Source organism: Amblyomma maculatum, chromosome 10 (assembly GCF_055883805.1).
Source record: "Amblyomma maculatum isolate TAMU_Amacu chromosome 10, ASM5588380v1, whole genome shotgun sequence".
Taxonomy (NCBI): domain Eukaryota; kingdom Metazoa; phylum Arthropoda; class Arachnida; order Ixodida; family Ixodidae; genus Amblyomma; species Amblyomma maculatum.
Window position 1 is genome coordinate 92,869,333 of NC_139353.1, and position 26,489 is coordinate 92,895,821.

The window sequence follows — 26,489 nt, forward strand, 5'->3', positions numbered from 1 at the left end:
AGACAATCGTGAACACTGCACAGGCCCAGAGCTGAGCATTATTTATTCATAATGGGAAAATCAGCCTTGGTAATGCTTCTTCTAGCCACGGTCAGCGTCAGCAGTGCAATGAATGACTATTCAAGAATGGTGAAATGTGAGTGAAATGTTACGAGAGTACAGCTTGCACAACTAAGCTGTAACTTTGCTTTCTTTGTTGTACGTTAGAAAGATGGAAGAGGTAAGTTCTATACAAACTGAACTGGCGTTGGTGGTCGTCATGATGGAAATGATGCACCACGTAGCGATGGTATTGTTAGCCTTGTATTAACGTGACCTGACCTGAAACCTATTTTAAAGCAGAATCTCCATCCTTCTATATTTTCTGAAGGAACAACGCTATAGTGCAGAAAATCCTTCAATCGATCTACACAGTGCGAATTACTAATAAATACAGAACTTCCAACGCCAAAGATTAAAAAAAAACAATAGCTCCTAAAATTGTTTTATAATTGTTAGTCCTTCATAGAAATCATGTCCTTTAACGTATTCTGGTCCTTTACAGCAGGCCTACTACTCCACTTCGTCAACCCTGCCCCGCTGAGGGACTTTGGTGCCCTCTTAAACAAACGGCAGACATTCTCAGATGAGCAGGTCTATCGTTAACACTGCGACATTATACGTGGCTGAGACAGGCTCACAGCAACAGTGAGAAAGCAGCCATCTCAGAGGTCCCATTTAACTGCTATATGCCAAGACACTGTTGCACGTAGCTGGAGAATTTTGATGCTGAAAGCACGTATAATCGATGTGCATGTGCGAAGTTTTATTTTGAAGGTGAACGGTACTCCGTGATAGATATGAAAAAGATCAGTTTCCCGTAAATAAAAGCAGCAAAAACAAAAAAGACACTGTGCTGCAATTATATCTAAAGAAAAAAGGGGCAACTAAAAGGCACATCTGCATCCACTAATGCTGGCGTAAGAGGCTTTCGGTCGAAGCTCATGGCATCGTATTTTTTTAGGCTTTGGAGCTTAGAGGAAATTTATTCTTTCTCCTCGATTGCACTGTGTGATAACAGCGATGATACTCCATCAAAAAGCCAATTTCCTACATATCTAGCTGCTCTGCCTGCGTTTGAAATATGTTACCCTTAAATATAAAGGATGGCTCTAGTAACAAGTAAAAATGATGGTAATGATTGCAGAATGCATTGGCAAAGGGCTATGTCATTGCTAATCTTCATCAGCAGGTATTACGATCCACTGGATCAGTGGCTGGAAAGCTTCGCTCAAGTGCGCCTTTTTTCGGTCTATGCTGGTACTACGGCTAATGTGGATTACAACTTAAGGAACCAGTGCAAACATGAGTACTAAGACTGCATCCAATAAGGCCACTTCAGGTCCTGAAAAAATAACACAAATTCTTGAGCAGGAGCACGCGCCATACAGTGCAGAGCATTCAGAATAACACTTTGAGACTTTGAGCACCATTCTTTGGAAATACAAAATGACTTTGAAGGCAGCATACAAACTTTATGTCCTAAAAATTGCCAACAGCCGTAAGCGTTGGTGCAATTTCAACTTTAAGCAGTGCGTGCGAAAAATGCTTGTGACGACATCATGTACACGACAAATTTATTTCTGTCATCATAAACAAGGTTTTCTCTAAAGTTATATGTGCTTTCTAGTAGCACGTCCGTTTACAACATAGCGGTTGATATATATATAATGTGAGAGGTGCTATGGAATGAAAAAATGATAGGGGTAACATTAAGAGTTAGGAAGCGTGCAGAGCGGGTCAGAGAAATAACTCAAGTTACCGGCATTCTAGTGGAAATTAAGAAGAAGAAATGGGCATGGACAGGACATGTAGTGCGAAGACAGGATAGCCGATGGTCTTTTAGGGTAAGAAACTGGATTCCAAGGGGCGGAAAGCGTAACAGGGGGTGGCAGAACGTTAGGTGGGCGGGTGAGGTTAAGAAGTTTGCAGGGGTCAAGTGGATGCAGCTAGCACAGAACCAGGTTAAGTGGAGAAATGTGCGAGAGGCCTTCGCCCTGCAGTGGGTATAGTCAGGCGGATTATATATATATAAATATATATATATATATATATATATATATATATATATATATATATATATATATAATGTAGCGTGTGCAACAGCAGCCGCTAGGCGGCAGCTCATCGAGAGTCTCGTGCACGCACTGGAAGAAGTCGTCTCGTGGCGTTTTGAGAAGAAGCTGAAGTCGGCTGCTGTCTCTCAGTGCTCTCTGGACCTACTCTTCTGTGCCTTCTAGGTCAACCCCCCTATTAATACCAACCTTCTGGTTACGGGCCTAAACGGCTACGTGACACTGGTGGAGGTGAGGCCTTGAATTACATGTCTCGGGCCTCTCGCAGCCGCTCATCGAGTCCCAACCGGCTTCCGCTCGTGTCGACACCCGTTCATCGTTGCAGCCGTCTACTCCGAGGTCTGGCGCCGGAGTTCACTCCTCTACCTGAACCGACGCCAGCTGATCAGCAGTTCGAGACTTCTGTAATGGCACAGGCAAGTCAGCACCAGTTGCTGCTTCAGCAGCCTCGTACGCCCCCCAGTTTCCATGGCGCTACTGGGGAAGATGTCGACGACTGGATCGACCAGTTCGAGCGAGTGGCGCAATTCAATCAGTGGAGCCCTGCTCAGAAGCTGCACAATGTGTATTTCGCCCTTGAGGACTGCGCAAAAACATGGTATGAGAATAGGGAAGCCAGTCTTCAAAGCTGGGATTCCTTTCGCCAGCAGCTGCGGGACACTTTTTCCAGCCATGACCGCCGTGATTGCGCACGCCGCCTCCTAGAAGCTCGTATGCAACTACCAAACGAGAGCGTGGCCATGTTCGCTGAGGACGTGACGCGTCTTTGCCGACGGGCTGATCCCGACATGACGGAATCAGCGAAGTTGCGCCACCTGATGCAGGGCGTAAAAGAACCCCTCTTCGCTGGTCTGGTTCGGAGTCCACCTCAAACCGTCGCGGACTTCATCAATGAAGCTACCCTCATTGAGCGAGCCCTGCAGCAAAGATACCGGCGCACGGAGTCTGCCTGTGGTCAGCCCTTCAGCAGTGTGGCCATATTGAACGGATCCACTGACGATCACTCTCTGCGTGAGCTGATCCGCGAGGTAGTTCGCGAGGAGCTCCTCAAGTTCAACCTTGGATCACCTAACCCGACTGCCGTGGCTGTCACCGAAGCCGTGCGGGAAGAAATACGTCAGACATTGTCCCCGCCTGAGTCACCGTCGGAGCCACGTTCTATGAACTACGCAGCGGCTCTTCGTCGGCCTGCAGTGCCTCCTGCGCAACAGCTTCGATTCGAAGCAGAACCGCCACCCACTTTGCAGCCACCGTTCTACCAACCGTCCTTCCAGCCGCCATACCAGCAGAGCCTCGTCATACAGCCGTCCGCTCCTCAGCCACTATACTACCAGCCTTCCTAGCAGCCACCGTCCCAGCAGAGCCCCGTCATGCAGCCACCGGTTCGGAAGGCAGACGTCTGGCGCACTCCTCGCCAACGGCCGCTGTGCTACCACTGTGGAGAACCCGGCCACTTGTACCGTCGTTGTCCATACCGTGAGCTCGGTCTTCGGGGTTTTTCTCGGGATTCCCCGCGTCCCCGGGTCGGCGAACGCCCTCCAGAAATCGAGGAATACCTCGCAACCCGTGCAACCTCTTCAAGCAGCCGTACACAGTCTTCTCCCGCGCGCTACTCGTCACCTAGCCGCCGTGATTTTAATGATGCGCCGAGGCGCCGGTCGCCAAGCCCACACCGGGGAAACTGAAGGCGGCGACCTCAGGGGGGCAGGTTGCTGACGAACGGAACCGATATCCCGAAGACCCCCCCGTGACGACTCAGTCCGCTGCTGTGACCAGGATACCGCCTCCGCCACATGAATCCGAAACTCCCAATCAACCTCAAGCCGATCAAGTTGTTAGCGCCGACCTTTCCGTTCTCGTCGACGGACACCCAGTAACAGCTTTGGTAGACACCGGAGCAGACTTCTCAATAATAAGCAAAAATTTCGCAGATCGGCTCTCTAAGGTGAAAACTGAATGGCTGGGGCCGCAAATTCGTACTGCTGGCGGTCACCTTATGACGCCGATCGGACGATGCACTGCCCGAGTAACCATCGCCGATTCAGCCTTTGTAGCCGTTTTTGTTATCCTGCCACACTGCTGCAAGGATCTCATACTCGGCATGGACTTTTTACGTGAGTATGGGGCGATTATTAATGTTCCTCGCCGTACTGTAACGTTTTCGACGCCTGAAACGATGACCGCTGACTCAGAAAGACGCCACGCACCTTTACGCATCGTTGACGCGGATGTATTCATGCCGCCGCGTTCGTCTGCTCTCGTCGCAGTCAGGTGCGACGATCAGTCCTGTGCTGCCGGTGTTGCCGAACAGAACATAGAGCTTCTGTTACATCATGGAGTCTGTGTTGCACGCGGTATAGTTCATCTGACTAATGGTCTAGCTCACGTACTGATTACGAACTTCGGGAACGAACGGCAACGCATCGCTAAAGGCACCACGGTAGCTTACTTTGAAGGTGTCGCAAAAGCAGCCCACGGTTGCTTTGTTCTTGAGACCAACACGTCTGCCAGCCAAACGCCCAACTTCAACCCTGATGTGAATCCCGCTCTATCACCGGCAGAGAAGGACAGACTCGTTGGGCTACTCTTTCAGTTTCAAGACTGCTTCTCATCCGCCTCCGCGGTTAAGCAGACGCCCTTGACCAAGCACCGCATAATAACCGACGACCGCACCCGACCAGTCAGACAGAACCCCTACCGAGTGTCACCGCGGGAACGCGAAGTCATTGCTCAACAGGTCAACGAGATGTTAAATGACGGTGTCATCCAGCCATCGAGGAGTCCCTGGGCTTCGCCTGTTGTCCTCGTTAAGAAGAAAGACGCAAGTTTAAGGTTCTGTGTGGACTACCGTAAGCTCAATCAGGTCACAAAAAAAGACGTCTACCCGCTGCCACGCATTGATGGCTCATTAGACCGGTTGCGCCACGCGCGCTACTTTTCATCGCTTGACCTCAAGAGCGGTTACTGGCAGATCGAAGTCGATGAACGTGATCGCGAGAAGACAGCGTTTGTCACGCCCGATGGACTTTATGAATTCAAAGTCCTACCTTTCGGATTGTGCTCCGCTCCAGCGACATTTCAGCGAATGATGGACGCAGTTCTATCTGGTCTTAAATGGCAGATGTGTCTAGTCTACCTGGACGACGTTGTTGTGTTTTCACCAACGTTCGAGGAACACCTCCAACGTCTCTCCGCTGTACTACGGGCTATCAGATCTGCCGGCCTCACGTTAAAACCACAAAAGTGTCACTTTGGCTATGAAGAGCTCATGTTCTTGGGCCACGTCGTCAGCCATAGAGGAGTTCGTCCCGATCCCGCTAAAACAGCTGCCGTCACCAAATTCCCTACTCCATGTAACAAGAAGACAGTCCGCCGTTTCTTGGGCCTCTGCGCCTATTACCGCAGATTTATTGAAAACTTTTCACGCATTGCCGCTCCGTTGACACGTCTCACCCGGGATGATGTCACCTTCACCTGGACGGACGAACAGCAAAAGGCATTCGACGAGTTACGGCACCGCTTGCAGACAACACCTGTACTTGCCCATTTCGATGCGAATGCCGAGACTCTGGTCCACACAGATGCCAGCAACGTGGGTCTAGGCGCTGTACTCGTCCAGTGGCAAGACGGTGCCGAGCGAGTTATCGCATACGCAAGCCGGACTTTGTCCCGTGCCGAATCAAACTATTCAACCACCGAAAAAGAATGTCTGGCCGTTGTATGGGCGGTGATGAAATTTCGACCCTATCTTTATGGCCGGCACTTTCGGGTTGTGAGTGACCACCACTCTCTGTGCTGGTTAACAAACTTGCGAGACCCCTCCGGACGCCTTTCACGATGGAGCTTACGGCTCCAGGAGTTCGACATGACCATCGTGTATAAGTCTGGACGTCAGCACAACGACGCTGACTGCTTGTCCCGTTCACCTGTCGAGGCTGCGCGGGAAGACGAAGAACCAGACTTTCCCCTTATCGCAGCCGTCGACGCGCTCACTGTTTCGCAGCAGCAACGTAATGATCCGGCTCTCGCACCACTTATTGATTTTCTAGAAGAGCGCACTACAGAAATTCCCCGTCTCTTCGCCAGAACGCATTCGTCGTTTTGCATGCGAAACAATGTTTTATACAAGATCAACTTCGCTCCGACGGGAAGAGATTATCTCCTCGTCGTACCAGAGTCTCTTCGCGAAGAAATCTTACAGGCATGTCATGACGAGCCCACCGCGGGTCACCTGGGGTATGCTCGAACTCTGGCCCGAATTAAGAAGAGTTATTATTGGCCAAACCTTGCGGCCGCAGTACGCCATTACGTGAGAACATGCCATGATTGCCAGCGACGAAAAACACCGCCTGTGAAACCGGCCGGTTTACTACATCCTGTTCAAGTGCCAAGATACCCATTCGAACAAGTTGGCATGGATTTGTTGGGTCCTTTTCCAATTTCTGATTCCGGCAACAGGTGGATAATTGTCGCTACAGATTACCTTACGCGTTACGCTGAAACGAAGGCCCTCCAGCGTGGTACGGCAATCGAGGCAGCGAAATTTTTCATCGAACGCATAGTCCTCAGGCACGGCGCCCCGAGAGTTATAATAACGGACCGAGGCACTGCTTTCACTGCCAAGCTACTGGAATCTGTCATGCAGCTAAGCGGCACTACCCATCGCAGGTCAACAGCCAACCATCCACAAACTAATGGCTTGACAGAACGTCTGAACAAAACTCTCGCCGACATGATGTCCATGTACGTGGATGTTGAACATCGGTCTTGGGATGACGTCCTCCCGTACGTCACATTCGCGTACAACACGGCGCAGCAGGAAACAACGCAAATGACGCCTTTCTCCTTATTGTATGGCCGTGAAGTTTCGACAATGCTCGAAGCCATGTTGCCCCACGACGGCCGTGACCTCGAAGTTGGCGCCGAGGAGTTCACTCAACGCGCAGAACAAGCGCGACAGCTGGCGAGGGCACGCATCCGGAACCAGCAAGGTCGAGACGCCCAGCGGTACGATCACCGCCACCGTGTAGTGACTTTCGAACCGGCGACAGGGTGTTGCTCTGGACTCCGATTCGACGTCGGGGACTATCCGAAAAACTTCTGAAACAGTACTTTGGCCCATACAAAGTGCTCCGTCAGCTGAGCGACGTGACTTACGAAGTGCTTCCGGACGGCTTTTCTTCTACTCGTCGTCAGCAGAAATCCGAGGTTGCTCATGTCGTGCGCATGAAACCGTACTTTTCGCGAGAAAATTAGCGCACCGCCTACCGCATGTTTCTTGCTTTATTTTTTTTTCTTTCTGCTTTTGAATTCATCAAACTCGCATTTATTTTTTTAGAGAGGGGGGTAATGTAGCGTGTGCAACAGCAGCCGCTAGGCGGCAGCTCATCGAGAGTCTCGTGCACGGACTGGAAGAAGTCGTCTCGTGGCGTTTTGAGAAGAAGCTGAAGTCGGCTGCTGTCTCTCAGTGCTCTCTGGACCTACTCTTCTGTGCCTTCTAGGTCAACCCCCCAATTAATACCAACCTTCTGGTTACGGGCCTAAACGGCTACGTGACAATATATATATATATATATATATATATATATATATATATATATATATATATATATATATATGTATATATATATAGAGTGGTAATCTTCATGGTCATAGCCCGTAGCCACTGACATGCGTCGAGTGCTGCCGCTCTCAAGAACGAAGAAGTTGGTCACTATATCGCAAGAGCTGAGAACATTAAGGTCTAATGAAGTAGGCGTGACAGAAAGAGTATTTACAAGCGCGGGATCAAGTTCTTCAATACGACCGAGACACTCGCCGCGTAATAGGATGGACGGGCACGAAAATGGATTTGAGACGTACATTGCACAAAGGCCATCTTCGAACTTGAGAACAGCAAATGGAAGCAGGAGGCAGGGATGGCGTGAAGCGGCGTCGGAAGGTGTTAAGAAGACAGTCGAAGCGGTAGTGCTTTCACAGGAGATTGGAGCGAGGGCAGCAGAAAAGGGAGGAATGTCTGTGTCATTGGTGACAAGGAGTTTTGCAGACCGGGAGGGACGTCACACAAGACGGTATCACAAAGAGGTAAAAGGAAACTTTCCTTCATGTATTATAAGGAGCACCCTCATTTCCCCTTAATTGATCTGCTTGTAGCTTACGGGGGTCTCGGTTCTGGCAGTCTTGAAGCCATAGGTAGCGTAAGAGGGTTCTAGCACAGCTTTCGCCCTCGCTCTTGATCACGTTCTACGTGACGCTGGCGGTAACAAAGGACGTTCCACGTCCGCCGCTTTGGCTGAGGGTGGCGCTGGTGAACACTCTCAAGGTTCGTATAAAGACAACATAAATACCCAAGCAAGTAGCAGGGGGGACAGCGGCCGATGTAGCTCAGTTGGTAGAGCACCGGACGCGATATTCGGAGGTCGTGGGTTCGGTTCCCACCATCGGCACGTTGTTTTTTCTTCTACTTTGTATTTAATTATCTTTCCCCTAAACAGATTACATTACTAATTTCTGTGATTATCCAAGTAAACATTAAAAAAAAAGACATAAAGTACCAGCCCCAACGCTTTCCTTGGCCTCGCCGAATGTTGGCTTCTTTCCTTCGTGTATTATAACGAGCACCCTCATTTCCCCCTAATTGATGTGCTTGTAGCTTACGGGGGTCTCGGTTCTGGCAGTCTTGAAGCCATAGGTAGCGTAAGAGGGTTCTAGCACAGCTTTCGCCCTCGCTCTTGATCACGTTCTACGTGACGCTGGCGGTAACAAAGGACGTTCCACGTCCGCCGCTTTGGCTGAGGGTGGCGCTGGTGAACACTCTCAAGGTTCGTATACAGACAACATAAATACCCAAGCAAGTAGCAGGGGGGACAGCGGCCGATGTAGCTCAGTTGGTAGAGCACCGGACGCGATATTCGGAGGTCGTGGGTTCGGTTCCCACCATCGGCACGTTGTTTTTTCTTCAACTTTGTATTTAATTATCTTTCCCCTAAACAGATTACATTACTAATTTCTGTGATTATCCAAGTAAACACTAAAAAAAAAGACTTCAAAGTACCATCCCCAACGCTTTCCTTGGCCTCGCCGACTGTTGGCTTCTTTCCTTCATGTATTATAACGAGCACCCTCATTTCCCCTTAATTGATCTGCTTGTATATATATATATATATATATATATATATATATATATGAAGGAAAGAAGCCATTCGGGAGGTACCGGGTTCGATCCCTGGTGCCGCCGGGTACCCACCGGTTTTTAAATGGGTACAAGCTTTCCCCCGGCCTGGTGCTCGGCTCTTCTGGGGTGAAATGCTTGGGAAAAGGGGTCACGGCCCAAATAGTTGCGCCGATGTGAAAAAAAAAAAAAAAAAGGGCCACATAATGGGCTGTTGCCGCGCAAGGCGGACTTATTGTTGTCCGATGGCGGAACGAATCACTGCCACATCGGCGCAAGACACGTACTAGACGGTCATTGTGTTCTTGGAAGGATTTCCCAAATATCACGACATCGTCCAGATAGCAAAGACAAATGTCCCATTTTAAGCCGCGCAAAACTGTGTCCATAAAGCGTTCGAAAGTAGCTGGCGCATTACACAGCCCGAATGGCATAACATTAAACTCATAAAGGCCATCTGGCGTTACGAAGGCTGTTTTTTTCTTATCCGCAGGGTCCATTGGAATTTGCCAGTAGCCAGATCTGAGATCAAGACAAGAAAAATAGGACGCACCAGAGAGGCAGTCGAGGGCATCGTCTATGCGAGGAAGAGGATAGACGTCCTTTTTCGTAACAGAATTTAAACGCCGATAATCGACGCAGAATCGCCACGAACCGTCTTTCTTGGGTACAAGAATAACAGGGGCAGCCCAGGGGCTAGATGACTCCTGTATCACCTTTTTCTGTAGCATGTCCTCCACTTGCTCATGAATGACTTTGCGCTCAGATGGGGACACGCGATATGGCTTTTGACGAATGGGACGAGCCGAACCAGTGTCGATGCTATGATGGGTCCGATGTGTAGGGCGAGAGGTTGGTCCATCTGTTTCAGAAAAGTCAAACATAGGCGAAAAAGGTAGAAGAATATCCACAAGAGTACGGCGTTGAGGTGAGCTGAGATCGGTGCTGATCATGCGGGAGATTGAAGTTTCATCATCATCATCATCAGCCTGATTATACCCACTGCAGGGCGAAGGCCTCTCCCATATCTCTCCACTTAACCCGGTTCTGTGCTAGCTGCATCCACTTGACCCCTGCGAACTTCTTAATCTCATCCGCCCACCTAACTTTCTGCCGCCCCCTGCTACGCTTTCCTTCCCTTGGAATCCAGTTTGTTACCCTCAGCGACCATCGGTTATCCTCTCTTCGCACTACATGTCCTGCCCATGTCCATTTCTTCTTCTTAATTTCCACTAGAATGTCGTTAACTTGAGTTATTTCTCTGACCCACTCTGCACGCTTTCTATCTCTTAATGTTACCCCTACCATTTTTCGTTCCATTGCCCTCTGGGTTGTCCTCAACTTAAGTAGAACTCTCTTGGTTAGCCTCCACGTTTCAGCCCCATAGGTGAGTACAGGCAAGATGCAACTGTTGTATACTTTCCTCTTGAGCGATACCGGTAAGCTGCTAGTCATAATCTGCGAGTGCTTGCCAAATGCGCTCCATCCCAATCTTATTCTTCTTGTTATTTCCTTTTCATGGTCCGGATCTGCGGTTACTACCTGTCCTAAGTAGATATATTCGCCTACTACTTCCAGTATTTCGCTACCTAATGTAAACTCCTGTTCCTTCCCGAGGCTGTTGAACATTACCTTAGTCTTCTGCATATTGATTTTCAAGCCTACCTTTCTACTTTTCCTGTCTAGGTCATCAATAATTATTTGCAGTTCACCTCCCGAGTTGCTTAGCAAGGCAATGTCATCAGCAAATCGCAGATTACTGAGGTATTCTCCATCTAGCCTTATCCCTAACTGCTCCCATTCCAAGTCTCTGAATACTTCCTCTAAACAAGCTGTGAATAGTACTGGGGAGATTGTGTCTCCTTGCCTAACACCTTTCTTTATGGGAATTTTGTTACTTTCTTTATGCAGAACTATGGTTGCTGTGCAGCCACTATATATATCTTCCAGCACTTTCACGTACGGCTCGTCTACCCCCTGATTTCGCAATGCCTGCATCACCGCCGAGGTTTCAACTGAGTCAAATGCTTTTTCGTAATCAATGAATGCTATGTATAAGGGCTGGTTATATTCCGCGCATTTTTCTATCACCTGATTGATGGTATGGATATGATCGATAGTAGAGTACCGTTTCCGAAACCCTGCTTGATCCTTTGCTTGATTGCAGTCTAAGGTTGTCCTGATTCTATTAGCGATTACCTTAGTAAATACCTTATACGTAACAGACAGTAAGCTGATTGGTCTGTAATTTTTAAGGTCCTTAGAGTCCCCTTTCTTGTGAATGAGGATAATGTTTGCATTCTTCCATGCTTCCGGTACCGTCGATGACACCAGGCACTGCGTATATAGGGTGGCCAGTTTTTCTAGCACGATATCCCCCCCGTCCTTCAGCAAATCTGTAGTTATCTGATCCTCTCCAGCTGATTTCCCCCTTTTCATAGTTTCTAGTGCTTTCTTGACCTCGTCCTTCGTCACTGGTGGAACGTCTGACTGTTTTTCCCTACCGCCAATCTCATTACGGTCCTGACTACTTTGGCTGCTGTAGAGATCTGTATAGAACTCCTCGGCTACTTTGACTATCTTGTCCATATTAGTGATGACGTTGCCCGCCTTGTCCTTTATCGCATACATCTGGTTTTTGCCTATGCCCAATTTCTTCTTTACCGCTTTAAGGCTTCCCCCGTTCTTTACAGCATGCTCAATTTTCTCCATGTTATACTTCCTTATATCGGCCACTTTGCGCTTATTGATTAGCTTTGATATCTCGGCCAATTCGATCTGGTCTGTTGGATTGGAAGCTTTCATACTCTGCCGTTTCTTAATCAAATCTTTCGTCTCCTTAGACAGCTTACCGGTATCCTCTCTAACTATCCTACCGCCTACTTCTACCGCACACTCAGTAATGATATCTCTGAAATTATTGTTCCTTGCCTCTAGGGTAATGTCGCCATCCTCAGTTAGAGCTGAATACCTATTCTGTAGCGAGATCCTGAACTCTTCTGCCCTCCCCCTCACCGCTAATTCGTTGATGGGTTTCTTTCTTACTAATCTATTGCGTTCCTTCTTCAGATTTAGGCTAATTCGGGACCTCACCATCCTGTGGTCACTACATCGAACTTTCCCGATTACCTCTACATCCTGCACAATGGCGGGGGTTGAACACATTATGAAGTCGATTTCATTTTTAGTCTCTCCGTTAGGACTTTTCCATGTCCATTTTCGGTTCTTCCGTTTGCTAAAGAAGGTATTCATGATTCGTAAGTTATTGAGCTCTGCAAACTCAACTAGTAACTCCCCCCTGCTATTCCTAGAACCAATGCCATAGTCACCTACTGCCTTGCCTCCTGCCTGTTTTTTCCCTACCTTGGCATTGAAGTCACCCATTAGTACAGTATACTGCGTCTTTACTTTTCGCATTGACGATTCTACATCTTCATAGAAGCTTTCAACTGCCTGGTCATCATAACTACATGTAGGTGCATAGGCCTGTACAACCTTCAGTTTATACCGCTTATTAAGCCTAATTACGATGCCTGCAACCCTCTCATTAATACTATAGAATTCATCTATATTACCCGCAATATACTTATTGACAAGGAAACCTACTCCTAGTTGTCGCCTCTCTGGTAAACCTCGATAACACATTACATGCCCATCCTTCAGTACAGTATATGCCTCATTCGGCCTCCTAACCTCACTAAGCCCTATGACATCCCATTTCATGCCCTCTAGTTCCTCTAACAGCACTGCTAAACTAGCTTCACTAGCTAGGGTTCTAGCATTAAACGTTGCCAGGGTCAGTTTCCAATGGCGGCCTGTCCAGCGGAGCCAGGCTTTCTTAGCACCCCCTGCTGCGTCACAGGTCTGACCGCCGCCGTGGTCAGTTGTTCCGCAGCCGCTGGTGACTGAGGGCCGAGGTTTTATGGAGCTTATCATAGGAGGTTGTGGCCAATTACTGCACCAGGGTGGCCAACTCCTGTTCTGGTGAGGGTGTGCGTTGCCGGAGGTGTTCACCGGCATCAGGTCGCATCCCAAACCTGTATATGCAATTCCATCGACACGCGGATTTTTTTTTTTTTTTGTCATCCGGTGGAGAATTGCGCGGCACCGGGATTTGAACCCCGGTCCTCTTGAAGTTTCATCAGCAGGCAAAGGTACGGTGGCACTCGTAGCATCTGTGACCAAAGCAACGACGTGGGGCGCATCGGGTCCACAGGAGGCAAGCTTCAATCCCGTTGGTAAAACTGCGGGCTCGGACGATGGGTTGATGGTCCATAACGAGGCACTACCATGATGCACGGATATCATACAGTGAGGGATAATTACATTTTTCTTCAGGCATGCTGGGTGAACTGGGTGCACGATGGCCTGGAATGAAACCTTCTCAAGAAGTGGAACGGACACGGGGACGAACATGGCAGACAAGGGTGGAACTACTGTGTCTTCGGTAATACTAAAAACTGTTTCTTCATCACGGCCACTTTCAAAAAGTGTCGGCAGATGCGAGCCATCAAAATGAACCTCTTGACTTCGGCAGTCCACGGTAACGCCACAAAACTTCAAGAAGTCCATTCCTAAAATGATGTCATGCGTAGAGTGGGGTAAGACTACGAATTCGGCTTGAAAAATTGCACCACCCACAGACACTTGCGCACTACACACACCCAGTGGCCGCAACGCCTCTCCACTCACACCACAAAACGTTGAAGCACGGTCATATTCAAACATCACTTTGCGTCCCAACAAGCGCCTAAACTGATTACTCATCACAGACACAGTCGCACCCGTATCCACCAAAGCTAATGTATACACACCATCAATAAACACACGAATTTTGTTTTTGAGCATTATAGTTGGAGGGATGTTGGCACACAGCACATTTCCAGCGGCCTCACCCCCATTGGTCGCGCTGGTTAGTTTTCCTGCTGAGGATGCTGAGGCGACATGGGGCGCCGTCGTGGTGATGGAGAACGACGCGCACGGAAGGCGGGTGGTGGAGTAACACTTCTATCAGATGCAGGGGAGTGGTCGCGGATATTCTGGTTATGGATGTTGCGGTAATACCCACGATGAGTATTTGATTGTTGAAAAACGGGATTGTATTGCCGATTGTTGGGTACTGTTGGAAGCGCCGGACGGTTATAGCGAGGTGGGAACCTACTGCGGCAGTATCTGGCGATGTGACCTTCGACGCCGCAGCGGTAGCATATCGGCGGAGAAGGTAGAAAATGCTGTTGCGAATAAGAGCAGGGAACAGCTGGGTGCGTCGTAGGTCTGTCTGAATGCTCATACTGCTCAGGAATCCTGGTAGATCGAATGGAAGATCTATGGGCACTTGAGGCGACGTCATACCTTGGGGCGTCAGGCACCGACGCATTCCGGTTGGCGAAATGCATAGGAGGATAGTCAATGGAAGCTGCAACTTCAGGAGCTTGTGGGAAAGGCTGAACGGTAATCGCTTGTGGTGGTGAAGCCGGCCGTCTAGATACCCTCTGGACAGAGACCTCAGCAGATTCGTGCAGGGGAAGTGGGTTGAGCCGCAGGAGTTCTTCCCGCACGATTTGCCGGATCGTCGACGGAAGATCTAGTTGGGCGTGGTCATCAAGGCTGGCCACGGTAGGCACGTTGGCCAGCCGCCCAAATTTTGGCACAATACGACGCGTTTTCAGAGCTTGAAAAGCGCGGATGTGTTTAATGACATCGGAGACGGTTTCAAGGCTGTCTTTGGCGATTAAAAAGTTGTACACGTCAGCCGCGATACCCTTCAAAATGTGGCCGACTTTGTCTTCTTCGGGCATGTTGTAATTGACACATCTGCACAATCGGAGGATCTCTTCTGTATAAGTGGTACAAGTTTCATCCGGCAACTGAGCTCTTTGGGCAAGGGTCTGCTCAGCCCGTTTTTTGCTCGGTACAGAGTCACCAAAACGCTGTTTGATCTCGGTGGCAAACCGTTCCCAAGTTGTCAAATTGTCCTCGTTATTCTCGAACCATGTCATCGCCGTGTGAGTTAGAAAGAAGACGACATTTGTGAGCATGGTGATAGGGTCCCACCGGTTGTACCGACTAACTCATTCATAATGAAGTAGCCACTTCTCAACGTCCTCACCTTCCTCTCCTGCAAACGGTCGTGGTTCCCGGTAAGGCTGGCAGGGAATAGAGCTGGAGGGGGCAGACCTGTCACCAGCCTGGCTTGCAGCGTCGCGGCCGGCGCGGTTAGAATCGCTGTGGTCCATGATGTTTGGAAGCGGTGGCAGTCCAGCAAGGCGGCGACTACGTCGAAACTCCAGTGGTTCTTGCTGCGCCGTACTTGGGGATCGAACGGAGCACCTTCCACCAAGTTGTTACGATGAAATAGCAAAGGGGTGTTTATTTACAGTGATATGGCAGTGGGATAAGGTGAAGCCTACTAGCCCCAGGCACCAACGCTTCGTCTACTTCTTCTGTCTCACCATCACTATCCCTCATCGTCGTCATTAGCGTGACAATATATATATATATATATATATATATATATATATATATATATATATATATATATATATATATATATATCCTTTACACCAGCTGTGAATTTTTTACCGACGCATCTCAACTTACTGAAGGTCATCGCTGGAATTGTTCCATGACAAACGCCCCGACTATGAACGCAATCACCGCCAATTCTTGTGAAAAAGGGTGAAGTGAGAGAGTGTGTCGGCAATTGTGCAAAGCGTCTTTCCGCAAAGAATTTTTCAAGACCAATATGTGATTTTTTTACTTAGGCATTTTTTGAAGCTGTGAGAATAGAAATTTTGTTGCAGAAAAGAATTTTAAATCGAATACGAGGCAAGATGCCGCGTGTGATATTGCCTTTAAATATTTCTCTCCGTTATACCCTGAGCTGTATTCATAAATGAAATTGTATTGCAAATTTTACGCACTTTATTCTCTGGAGTATTTATTTGCTTATTTGCCTATAAATATTGTGGCTTAAAATACAATACCATAGACATAGGGTGGTCGTTAGACATGCATAATACCTACTCTTTTAAAGTTAACCTTATTACTGTAGTCGAAACAATCAGGTTGCTGTAGTTAATAATTGTTTCAAACTTGTCGAAAGAAACAGGTTTATACAATTTTGTCTATTTTTGTGACACCCAGATTGCGACTGCAATATTTTACTTATTCTTGATATTCAGGGCTATATCGGAAATAGAAGGCCCGCAGCCAAAAACGCTTGACAAAGCTCATTATGCAGACAAACCCCGTACCATTTATTCAACACGATGTTTTGCTAATAAGTGGGAGAATTGAGAAAACACCTATAACCAGCAGCAGTGGCTGGCAATACAAAATTCGACCTCGCTGCAAAAGACGTACTTGACCGCGCAGTATTATTGTTCGCATATTCGGCCTGAGGCCAGTTGTATAAGTCAGCAGTCGACAATTACAGATGGCCACAGAGAACGTACATTCCCGATGCTTTAAAACAATTTGTACGTTGAGTAGGTTCATATACTAGAGGTGAATATTCGCGGCCTTTGGGAAACAAGGTCTGCCTGTAGTAAAAGGAGGTTGATTATTTTATTCACGAGTGTTCTCCGCAATACGAAACCACAAATGAATGACTGATCTTCTGTCATGAGAGTAACCATAATTTACTGGCTCAAAATATTTTTTTCATACCTTCAACGCAAAGTGCACTGAATGCTGTCCGTGGCGCACTGAAAAGGTGTGGCAACCAAACAAAGGTAAAGAAGGCATTAGCCTGAAACATAAATAACAATGAGAATTATTTTAATATGACACCAAAATTTAAAATAGAAGAAACAAATTGAACTACTTTCGAAATTTTCTATTTGGAATCGTAGTTCATCCACTTCGAACCCCTTATATTTACAACACTTTATGCTGAAATCCTATAGTACTGCAACATGTAAGCAAGTCCGTTTAATAAACGCGCATGAGTGCCTAGATGGCCTTATATCTTATCACACTAACGACTCAAGTATTGAAATTTTGTCCATAGAAAGATCAACAAATGTAAATTGAGAGTGAGAAGCGTGCCAAAAATTAATTTTATTGGGTGTATCGCCTCGTATAAGTAATTGCAAACCATTTATTGCACGATAATAATTATGCTGTGAAATGCAAGATGAATTGTGCCTTCGCTTCAAGCAGAATTAAAAACAATAAGTTTCAAACCGATTTTTTGCTGATATCAGTGAGCGTGTCGATCCCTGAACTGATATACCGAAGAAAATATTACTGTTCTGATACTTTTGCATTCATATGTGCAGCACACAGTCTAACCTTAGCTTCGTGAAGGGCACATGTGTGTATGCGGAGCATAATACAGACATTACTGCACTTTTGTAGGGCCAGCGGATACACAGTGGAGCGTAGTGTTAGAAAGGAGTTATAGCTCGGCGGATATGTCGTCGGCCCGAATGGATAAGATCGGGGTCCTTTGCTTCGATATCCCAGACGTGCCTGAGCACGCTTGTGCACGCTCACATGCTATGTATGGCTCCGCTAGAGAGGCCTTCGAAGCGAGCATAAGTATTGCCCCGTATACTCACTGGCCGTCTCAGCACTCTGCATATGCGCAGTGGCGTCAGTGCTCACCCGCTCCGCTGGCCGCAAAAATCTTCAACTGAAACTTTCGAATATTAGTCAGTAGAACTTATATAGACTCGATTACACTTGTCTGGAGGGGTCCGAAGGACGCTCCACATTGCAGCTGCGACGTCTGGCGGCAGTCACCGAGTTCTATATGTGCTGGCCGATAGGTTCGAAAGCTTGTGCTCTGTAGTATTCACGGCCGGTCGGAACGCATGTCGACGTGATTGGCAGGTCACGATAGCCACATTTTTGTCACTTAAAGAGCACAGCCAGCTGAGTTTCGAATGTTACAGGCCACTTCAGCACAGCTGGCAGTGGGCAAAATGGCGTTCAAGTGATGCTATACCGTGCAAAGCATGCGTTGCGAAAGCTGATCGCTTTTGATAACAAATAGAATAGGACTGTAATTGAAGCAACATTTATACTGTGCCTGCCGCTGTCACTGATCATGAACTTGGCAAAATAACATGTCCGATCATATAGTTTTCTGGACGTTAATATAAGTGGTAATGCGAAGTATCAGCCATTTGAAGTGTTTTTATCTGTGATAGCTGTTCGTTAACAATGCAGGCCTGAGTATAAGGAAGCTGGTACTTTTTGCAGCTTTTGGAGCATATGATCTTAAACACCGCTATGTTTAACAAGCTTCGAGCTTTTTAACATTAACTGTGCCAACCTGCGAAAACATTAGAAAAGTATTCCAGCCTAACCATTATCTAGGTCAATCCTAAAGATTTCCTATCGTGCCAATTAATTTTACGTTTTTGTTCCCCGAGAAACTGCTAGGGATTCATGTATATTGTTACGTGAAGACTAGTTGTGTATACAGTATATTTACAGCACAGTTATAACTGGCATAGCAACGAGCAGCGCCACGTAACCAGTCCCATTTCGTAGTTCTCTACCTTCTGCGAGGCAAGGGCAGGAAACGTTTCGTTCTCGTCACCTTGTAACATGACCCCCAGTGCTTTAAGCGCCGTCCCTGCGTTAAACTGGCAAACAAGGCATGAGGTCGTAGGGCTTCAGGCGGGAAACATGGACAAGGTCAGTAGCGGGGCGCGAGAAGGCGGACGCGGGCACAAAAGGGAAAGTTCATAGTCAAATCGGTGACTTGGTGCACCACATGAAAAGGGCCACTGTAAGGAGGCAAATGTTTCTTCAAGAGGCGAACGTGGAGTGCAGGAGACCATAGAAGCACAAAGCACGCAGGGTCATAAAATACGTAACGAAGTCGCCAAATGTAAGCATACTTCTGAGAAGTCTGCGAGGGGAGGAGCCTTCTACGGGCTACTTGGAGCGCCTCAGCACTTTGAACAACGACGTCACATGCGTGTTGGTTATGGGGCGGCCAGCAGGCGGGACCAGCGTGTCTAAAGGAAAAGCGCGACTCCTGTCAAGGGCCAGGCAGAGGGGTGAATAACCTGACGTGTCGCGCTAGAAGAATTGTAAGCAAATGTCACACATGGCAGCGCGAGCTCTTAGTCATGGTGATCAGGCGAGACATGCATACAAGGTGGCCAGCTATAGGCAGGTAGTGCAGTTCTTTAATAGCATAGCAACGAAGCTGGTAGGGAATTACCAATATAAAGGAATAACCGTCATTACAAAAATTACGGCTGTAGAGGGCACCATCCTGCACAACAAAAAGCGGCAGAGAAGAATCTGATCTTACAGATGTCAGTCCTTCAATACTGGATCTTAAAGATGGATTGTTTAGCTGTTCCTTTCCTTTGTTCGTGAGATTGGAGAGGTAGAAGATGCACGGAATACCCTCTGTGTCACCGAGATCCCGAGCTCTAACACGATAGTTAAACAATCACCATCTTGATAAAGGCGGCCAGACTTGAACACCACGATGTAGGAGTATTCTTGAAGGTGTAGGGCCCAGCGACCAAGACGGCAGGATGGATCACCCTGGGATGAGAGTCAAAAAAGTGCGTGATGATCAGTGACAAGTGAGAAAAAAACGGCCGAATAAGTAAGGTCGAAATTTAGCGACAGCTCTCATACGAGTGCGAGACACTCGCGCTCAGTAATCGCATTCGGCGTAGGAGAGAAGGCGGCTCCCATGTCCGCAAGCGTTTGTTCGAAATTTAGTGGAAACTGAGGGATCGAAATGAGCGAAGAAGGGGGAAGACATCAGTAAGCTATATATAAAGCGCGCAGCGTGAATGCGGTGTCGGTCTTTAGTAGGCCGGTGAGAGGATGAGCGATACGGGGAAAATCTTTGATAAAGCGGCGAAAGAAAGAGCAGAGGCCAACAATGCTGCACATATCCTCCGAATACTGGGGACATGAAAAGTTCATGGCTTGAATTTTAGCCGGATCAAGTCGTACTCCGGAGGCAACAACCATGTGTCCAAGAACGGTGATTTGGCGGCGACCAAACTGGCATTGTGAACAATTTAGCTCGATGCCGGCTGTAGAGAATTCACTGAGAATACGGGTGAGGTGATCAAATTGCGACGAAAATATCGGCGCAAAAATGATGATACTGGCGAGCAATCAAAACAAAAAGGCCGGTTATCAGATGTGCGCCGGACATCTGGACGTCGAAGCGTGGCGAAATAGGCAGGCTGGTCAGGATAAACTGTGCGAAAGGCGGTGTCGTAAGCAGGTCGAGCAGGATAAAGGACGCGAGCGTCGACGGGAGCGGCTGGCATGACGGCAGCAACGGAGTTGAGGCCTAAGGTGGAGAGCTCTTGACAGACAACGGCCTGAATTAGGGGAGCGTCCGGGAAGCAGCCGTGGCGGAAATTTGGCGGTAGGATACCGGGAGAGGCGGCCTCGAGTTCGCGGCGGACGATACGAATAACATTTTCGGTTGATGTTAGCTGGCGTTGGGGCGGAAAATCTTGCCACGACGATGTCGGAGCAGTATTAGGAAGGCGGCCAAAGGACGGTGCGATGCGACTGCGTTTTGGCGTCTTCAAAACGGCGGCAATCTCTTATGATTTTATTACTGTGTGGCAGTCTTTGTACACAACAAATTGAATGCATTTTCAGCGATATTCTTGAAGACATGACCAATCTTATCGGACTTCGATATTTTGGGATTCTTTTTGTGGCAAAAGACGAGCACATCCTAAATTTAGGCCACAAATGGTTCGGTAGATGTGTGGAGATGAGTCTCCAGTGTTTTCTTTGTGGTATGCTGACGAGCAACGAAGCTTCTCTTTACAAGTATCCTAGCTTGTCAGTTGATCTTTATGGGTCATGTGCTAGGCTAGGTAGGGGTCCTCGAGGTAGAAAAGAACATTGCCAAGCAGAGGGTGGGGTCCCAGTAATTATAAGTACTGACACGTTCGTACTTGCGTGTCCATTCTTCCACGTCCGCAGTGTCGGTATCATTAAAGCAAACAGAACCACGCAGGTGGGTGAGGTTGACCGATGGTATGGAACTCGTTGGTGCAGGGACGGCATCCTGAGGGTTCGTCGTGCAGGAAATGAGGTGTCCGCTGCAGAGTTCCATCGTGCGGATGCAGACGCAGGGATCAACGGCCGCACCTCCACAAATTTGTTACGTAAAAAGTAGTTATCTTTACAGTAAATTCACAACACAGTTAGAACTGGCATAGCAGCCCGCAGCACCACGGAATCAGACCCACTTCGTCGTCTCATCATTCCGCGAGGCAAGGGCAGGAAACACTTCGTCCTCGTTGTCTTGTAACAATATTTCCATTTATTAGGAGCACGAACGAACTAAGTATTCCAAAACATTATTTCTTATTGCACCTTGTTTAAAGTATGATTTATTTTTTTTTCTTTGAAGGCCTTCTTACTTCGCTAAAATTTCATAGACCGCTTACGTCATCAAAAATGTTTATAGAGAAAGATACTTCAAAAAGAAAACCTATATTCACAATTGCCAGCAAGCGCAATTTTTCACACAAGAACTGGCGAATGTCACTTTTGTAGTCTTAAATGCTAAGAATCAAATGACCTTATAGCAAACAGATTTTAGGCTCGCAAAATGAGAATCCGGACAATAGCCTCTTTATCTACGATAACACTAATAAATTGCTCTGCTCCCAGAACGTGATTTCGAACCGCAAAATACGTGACCCACTTATCAGAACTGCTTCTGGAAAAATTATTCTGCCATAACGCGACTAATCAGCTTTAGACAAATCTGAATAAAGTAAACACTAGCTACCGTTCGGACTTGCCAAAGTAAGTTAGGATTGAAAATAATTCGGTAGCTTTTTGTCTATGCCCAGATATGATATTCATGTCGCAAATACTTCCTTCGTGCACCTATCATTAGAGTAAAACTCTATTCAATCAAGTTCAAAATAAAAAATATTGCTGTAGAAATTCGTTTAAGATAGCTGCATCGTTGTCTTTCTAAATAAATAAACTGGCTACATACTTTATCCGCCCAACAAATACGCCTTCCAATGTATTATTGATCGTCTGAGTTTTCATCGTATCCACTGTACATTATTTCCTGCAATAGTGATCGTCTCTACGATGATAGAAGGCAAGCTGGGCAAGGTGTCGAGCGATGTTTACATGCGCTTGTTTTTTACCTGTCTAGTTCCTTGTGCCTCCGATGTTGACTACACCGAAAGCATCAACGCTTACCTGCGGAAGATGCCAAATAACATAACCGAGCCACCTTACCAGACCAAGGAAATCATGGGCTTCAGAATTTCCCGGCCGACGTTGACCGGGCTTGGGAGCCTGTGGGCCTACCGACCCTACAACACATTCTGCGTCGACAATCAGACATTCATTGAAACGACTGTGTTCGCCGACGAACCCTTGATCCTGAGCGTGAATTGGAAGAGCTGCACTGGCAGTAGAGGAAGACTGGGAACCAAGGTATGCAGTCCTTTTTTAACGCTAACACCATTGCTAGAGAGAAAAATATCGAATTTAAATACGTAGCAATACCTCGCTGTGTCAGGAGTTGAATAAATGCCTTCCGCAGAGAGATTGTTGCTGCCAGTGTAACAGCGAAGAGCAACGCTGCGACGAGCACCGCTTCTAGTATTCATAGCGCACTATTTTTGCGGCTCAAACTATCATGTCGGTGGAGTACCGCAAAAAGGCCAGGCCTATAGAAAGGAAAAACAAAAAGCCGCACTTTTCTTTTTACGTTTCAAGGATCAGACAACTCTAAGTGGCCTAGTTTTTCATCGCCGAGGAACTTATACTGCTCCCACAGCTTACCCGCAGTGCTGTTTAAGCGGCCTCCTCACCACCACTAATGCCTTAAATTATTTTACTCTCATTGGACAAGTTAAAAATGAAATTAAAATAGCGTTAAGTGACATTGGTGCTTACGTCTATTCTACTATCGCTGTGTCGTATGAAAGGACGCAGACCACTCTCGCAGAATGTCTTGTATATGTCTTGAGCAGGCGGGATAACAGTGGCCAAAGTCTTTTCATTTGAATACTCACCAGAATTCAAACTTCACTCTAGCCTTGATGCCTTTTGTGTGAGCGCAAGATAAAATCTTAATGATCAGATTTATTCGTGCCTATATGCAATGCGCGGCATATAAAAATGGCCATCGGGCGAATACATGAATTACCTTCAAGAATCTGCCGTTGATCTCGAGTTGCTCAAATAGAATTACAACCTCCCAAAGTAAACACAAGTGGGTTGCGTTTGTACATTTGGCAAAACAGGGCCTGTGAACGGTACACCATGAAAATGTAATCTTAGTGAGGAGAAGTAAAGTCCACATTTCATCTCTTCCATTAAAGGGTATACGCTACGCAAAAAACGTCGGTGCTAGCGTCGGCATTCTAGAAAAAAGTCAGCGCCATTACCAATGCAGTTGCTAGCCGGCAGCTGACATAGCCGGACACTGATTCTTCAAGGGTTTGTGCTTGCTACCGAAAGCACATAATACCAGAAAGTTAGGGGAACTACCAACTCGTTTTGCTCCTTTCAGATGGGAAGGTGGGATAACACTCAAGCTTTCAGTAGGGTCGAATGCCGGCATGTTAGACCTAAGTTGTGGACTACTACTGGTAGGTGGATAAGGTGGCAGCTTAGTCGCTGAACGCTATTGCGAAATGACTTGAAAGTGGAGCTAAAGTGTTCTGTATTACTTTTCCTCTGCATTTTATTTCGCATCTTTTGGCAAAGAAGGGCAAAACGCCCAAACGTTTTCTTCATACCTTCGTCTTCTTCATGCGAATGCGAATAAGCTTAATAGATCTAACCGAAGTCTGTGAAAGCCATTGTTGGATCAGATACCTCCTTTAGTCTTGGGCACTAAAGCTTATAGCCGCACCATTGTTAGGAGGGGCGCTGAAGCGATTGGCCTCGAATAAACACCAACCTCACTTCATCGCCTAGACAACACTGTGAACAACATGTGTGTGAGTGGGGAAAAAGCAACTGTCTTTGCTCTGAGAAAAGACAGTTGCCAGTTCGTTGGGTAGGAAGGAAAGTCAAGTTGGTGTAGATGCTCCGGTTGGTCAAGCCTTATAAGGTCGCTGAAATAGGGCCTCGGCAGGCCTAGCGAAAGGCTAGCTAGGCCACCGTACGGGGCCCAGTGGAGGCTTGAGGCCTCGGGTTTTCGTAATACGGCCGATGCGTCAGGTCTCCCCGACATATATGGGTCCAGCACGGCGCCGAACGCTCGTGCCAGTGAAAAGCTGCCGTTACAGCAGCGGCGATGAGCTGAAGTTGTGATGGTCCCGGGTCCGATCACCTGGGAGAGCAGGAGGAACAGGACAGGATCGGGCCGGCAGGCCCCAGGTCTGGATCCCCGGGTCAGGCCTGGCAGAAGACGCACCATTCCGAGCTCCGTGGACACCAGATCGAGTTCCCTGCTCGCCTGTTCTTCGTGCTTCGCGCTCCTCGAGCCAACCTTCACATTTTTCTCTTCTTTCTTCTTTCTCAGAACGTGTTCTCCTTCTTCGTCTGACGGTTGATATTTCACCCCTCACACATATATTCTTCACAAACACTCGGCGCGTGAGTGCTGATACGCGTTAAAAGTAAATCAACTGATAACTGACACCGAAATAGAGTCATATCGTCTCTCCGTGTCCACAGTGAATGAGCAACAACAGACTGTGCTCTCATGGCGCACGTGAGAGCAGCAGGGCTGTGAGCGAGATCCTCTTCGCGCATCTCCTACTCCCCCATTCCTCGGATGTCGTTGACAAATGGGAGATCTATTGTTCAGAAGGATATAAGTGGTTTATGAACAATCATTTCAGCTTTACGTAACATTGGTTCAGTCTCAGCCAATGAAAGCAATGTTGCCATATGAAGCAAAATATTTGCCTAGTAAAACGTAGCCGATGTTGCTCTAAGCTCAATGGCGTGAATTGCTGCACACGTTGGTTCGTAATGCTTAACACATACTCAGCTGGAGATCTTCTTTTATGCCCTGCGTATGCCTTGCTGGTTCCATATTTGTAAGCAATACTTAAAGCTTGCCGGGCAGCTTGCAGTCGCTATAACGTACGTTTAGTGTGCCATATATATTTGCAATAGGGACCATATTACATGGATAAACGTGTAATATGAGCTTCCTCACTGAATTCAATTGATGTTTTATAAATAGTACTTATAAAACACATTTCCGTTGATTTGATTTGACAGATCTTAAGCCTATGTCTGGCGAATAAATTTTGTTTTTGCTGTCTGCCCTAAAATATGACGCACATAAAGAATCAAGCACTGCAATAACCAAATAAGGTTCAGTTTGTATGGAATTGTGATAAGCTGCCATGTCAGCTTCATGTTCGACTGGGTTGGAACTATAGGAAAGGTGTCATTGTGGATAAAGGGGTCTAGCCCCGATATAAAAAAAAAATGGGTTCTAATGCCTTAATTTTACTCATGTGCTTAGAAAGGCACCTCTGTTCAAATTTAAGCAGTACCTGGCCCGTCCATTCTCGTATTACTGCATCATTGCGTACGAACCAAATGTAACCTCACACTTGATCATCAAGGGGTATTACAGTAGTACCGAAATACACGTCACCGTGCTTTGGTACCTTCGCCACACAAGCAGAGGGAAATTTTGGGTACTGACGTTGGGTTTTAACAGCGTAGAAAAACCACTCGTATCGTAGAACGTACTTTAGCTGTTACTGTGAGTTCTTCAGCCACTGATGAAAAGCGGTCTTTGTTTACAAGCTTAAAATATTAAAGCCAGCTTGTCTCCCGACGCCAGGCAAATATTGTGACGAAGCGTCTCTGATCTATCTTTGTTTTACTCTGATTTGTAGGCTATCAGTCAGGCTTCTTACTCACGCACACGTTTTCGTTGTTTTTTCGAGATTGCTGCTGAAAAGCTGCGGCTGCACTTTATTTCAAAGCCAACACCAGAGGAACCGTCAAGAGTTATTCTGTACAACCTGGGAGGGGACAGCCTCGAAGAAGCGCGACTGTTCATTGAAGGAGCGCCAAGTGGATTGCGTGAATTCGTGGACGTCATCAGCGTTGTGGCCATGCCGCACATTGAGCTTTTCTGGAGGCGATTCATTAGAGTGGACATCCCGTACTTCCTCAATTTTTAGAACAGCATTTAATAAGCCAAAACCACTGCAGATGCTATTCTGGTATCGATGAACGCGTTGACAAGGCTAAAAAGAATTTTTTGAAATCAC

General features: G+C 47.3%; 1 protein-coding gene across 1 annotated transcript; it reads left to right on the forward strand.

The window, feature by feature from the left end:
• LOC146177030 (uncharacterized) lies at positions 1–26,489 on the forward strand. The gene is made up of 3 exons (XM_084583064.1): positions 1–136; positions 22,436–22,722; positions 26,160–26,489. Exons 1-3 carry the CDS (start codon positions 52–54, stop codon positions 26,397–26,399), a joined length of 612 nt encoding a protein of 203 aa, XP_084439190.1. The 5' UTR covers positions 1–51; the 3' UTR covers positions 26,400–26,489.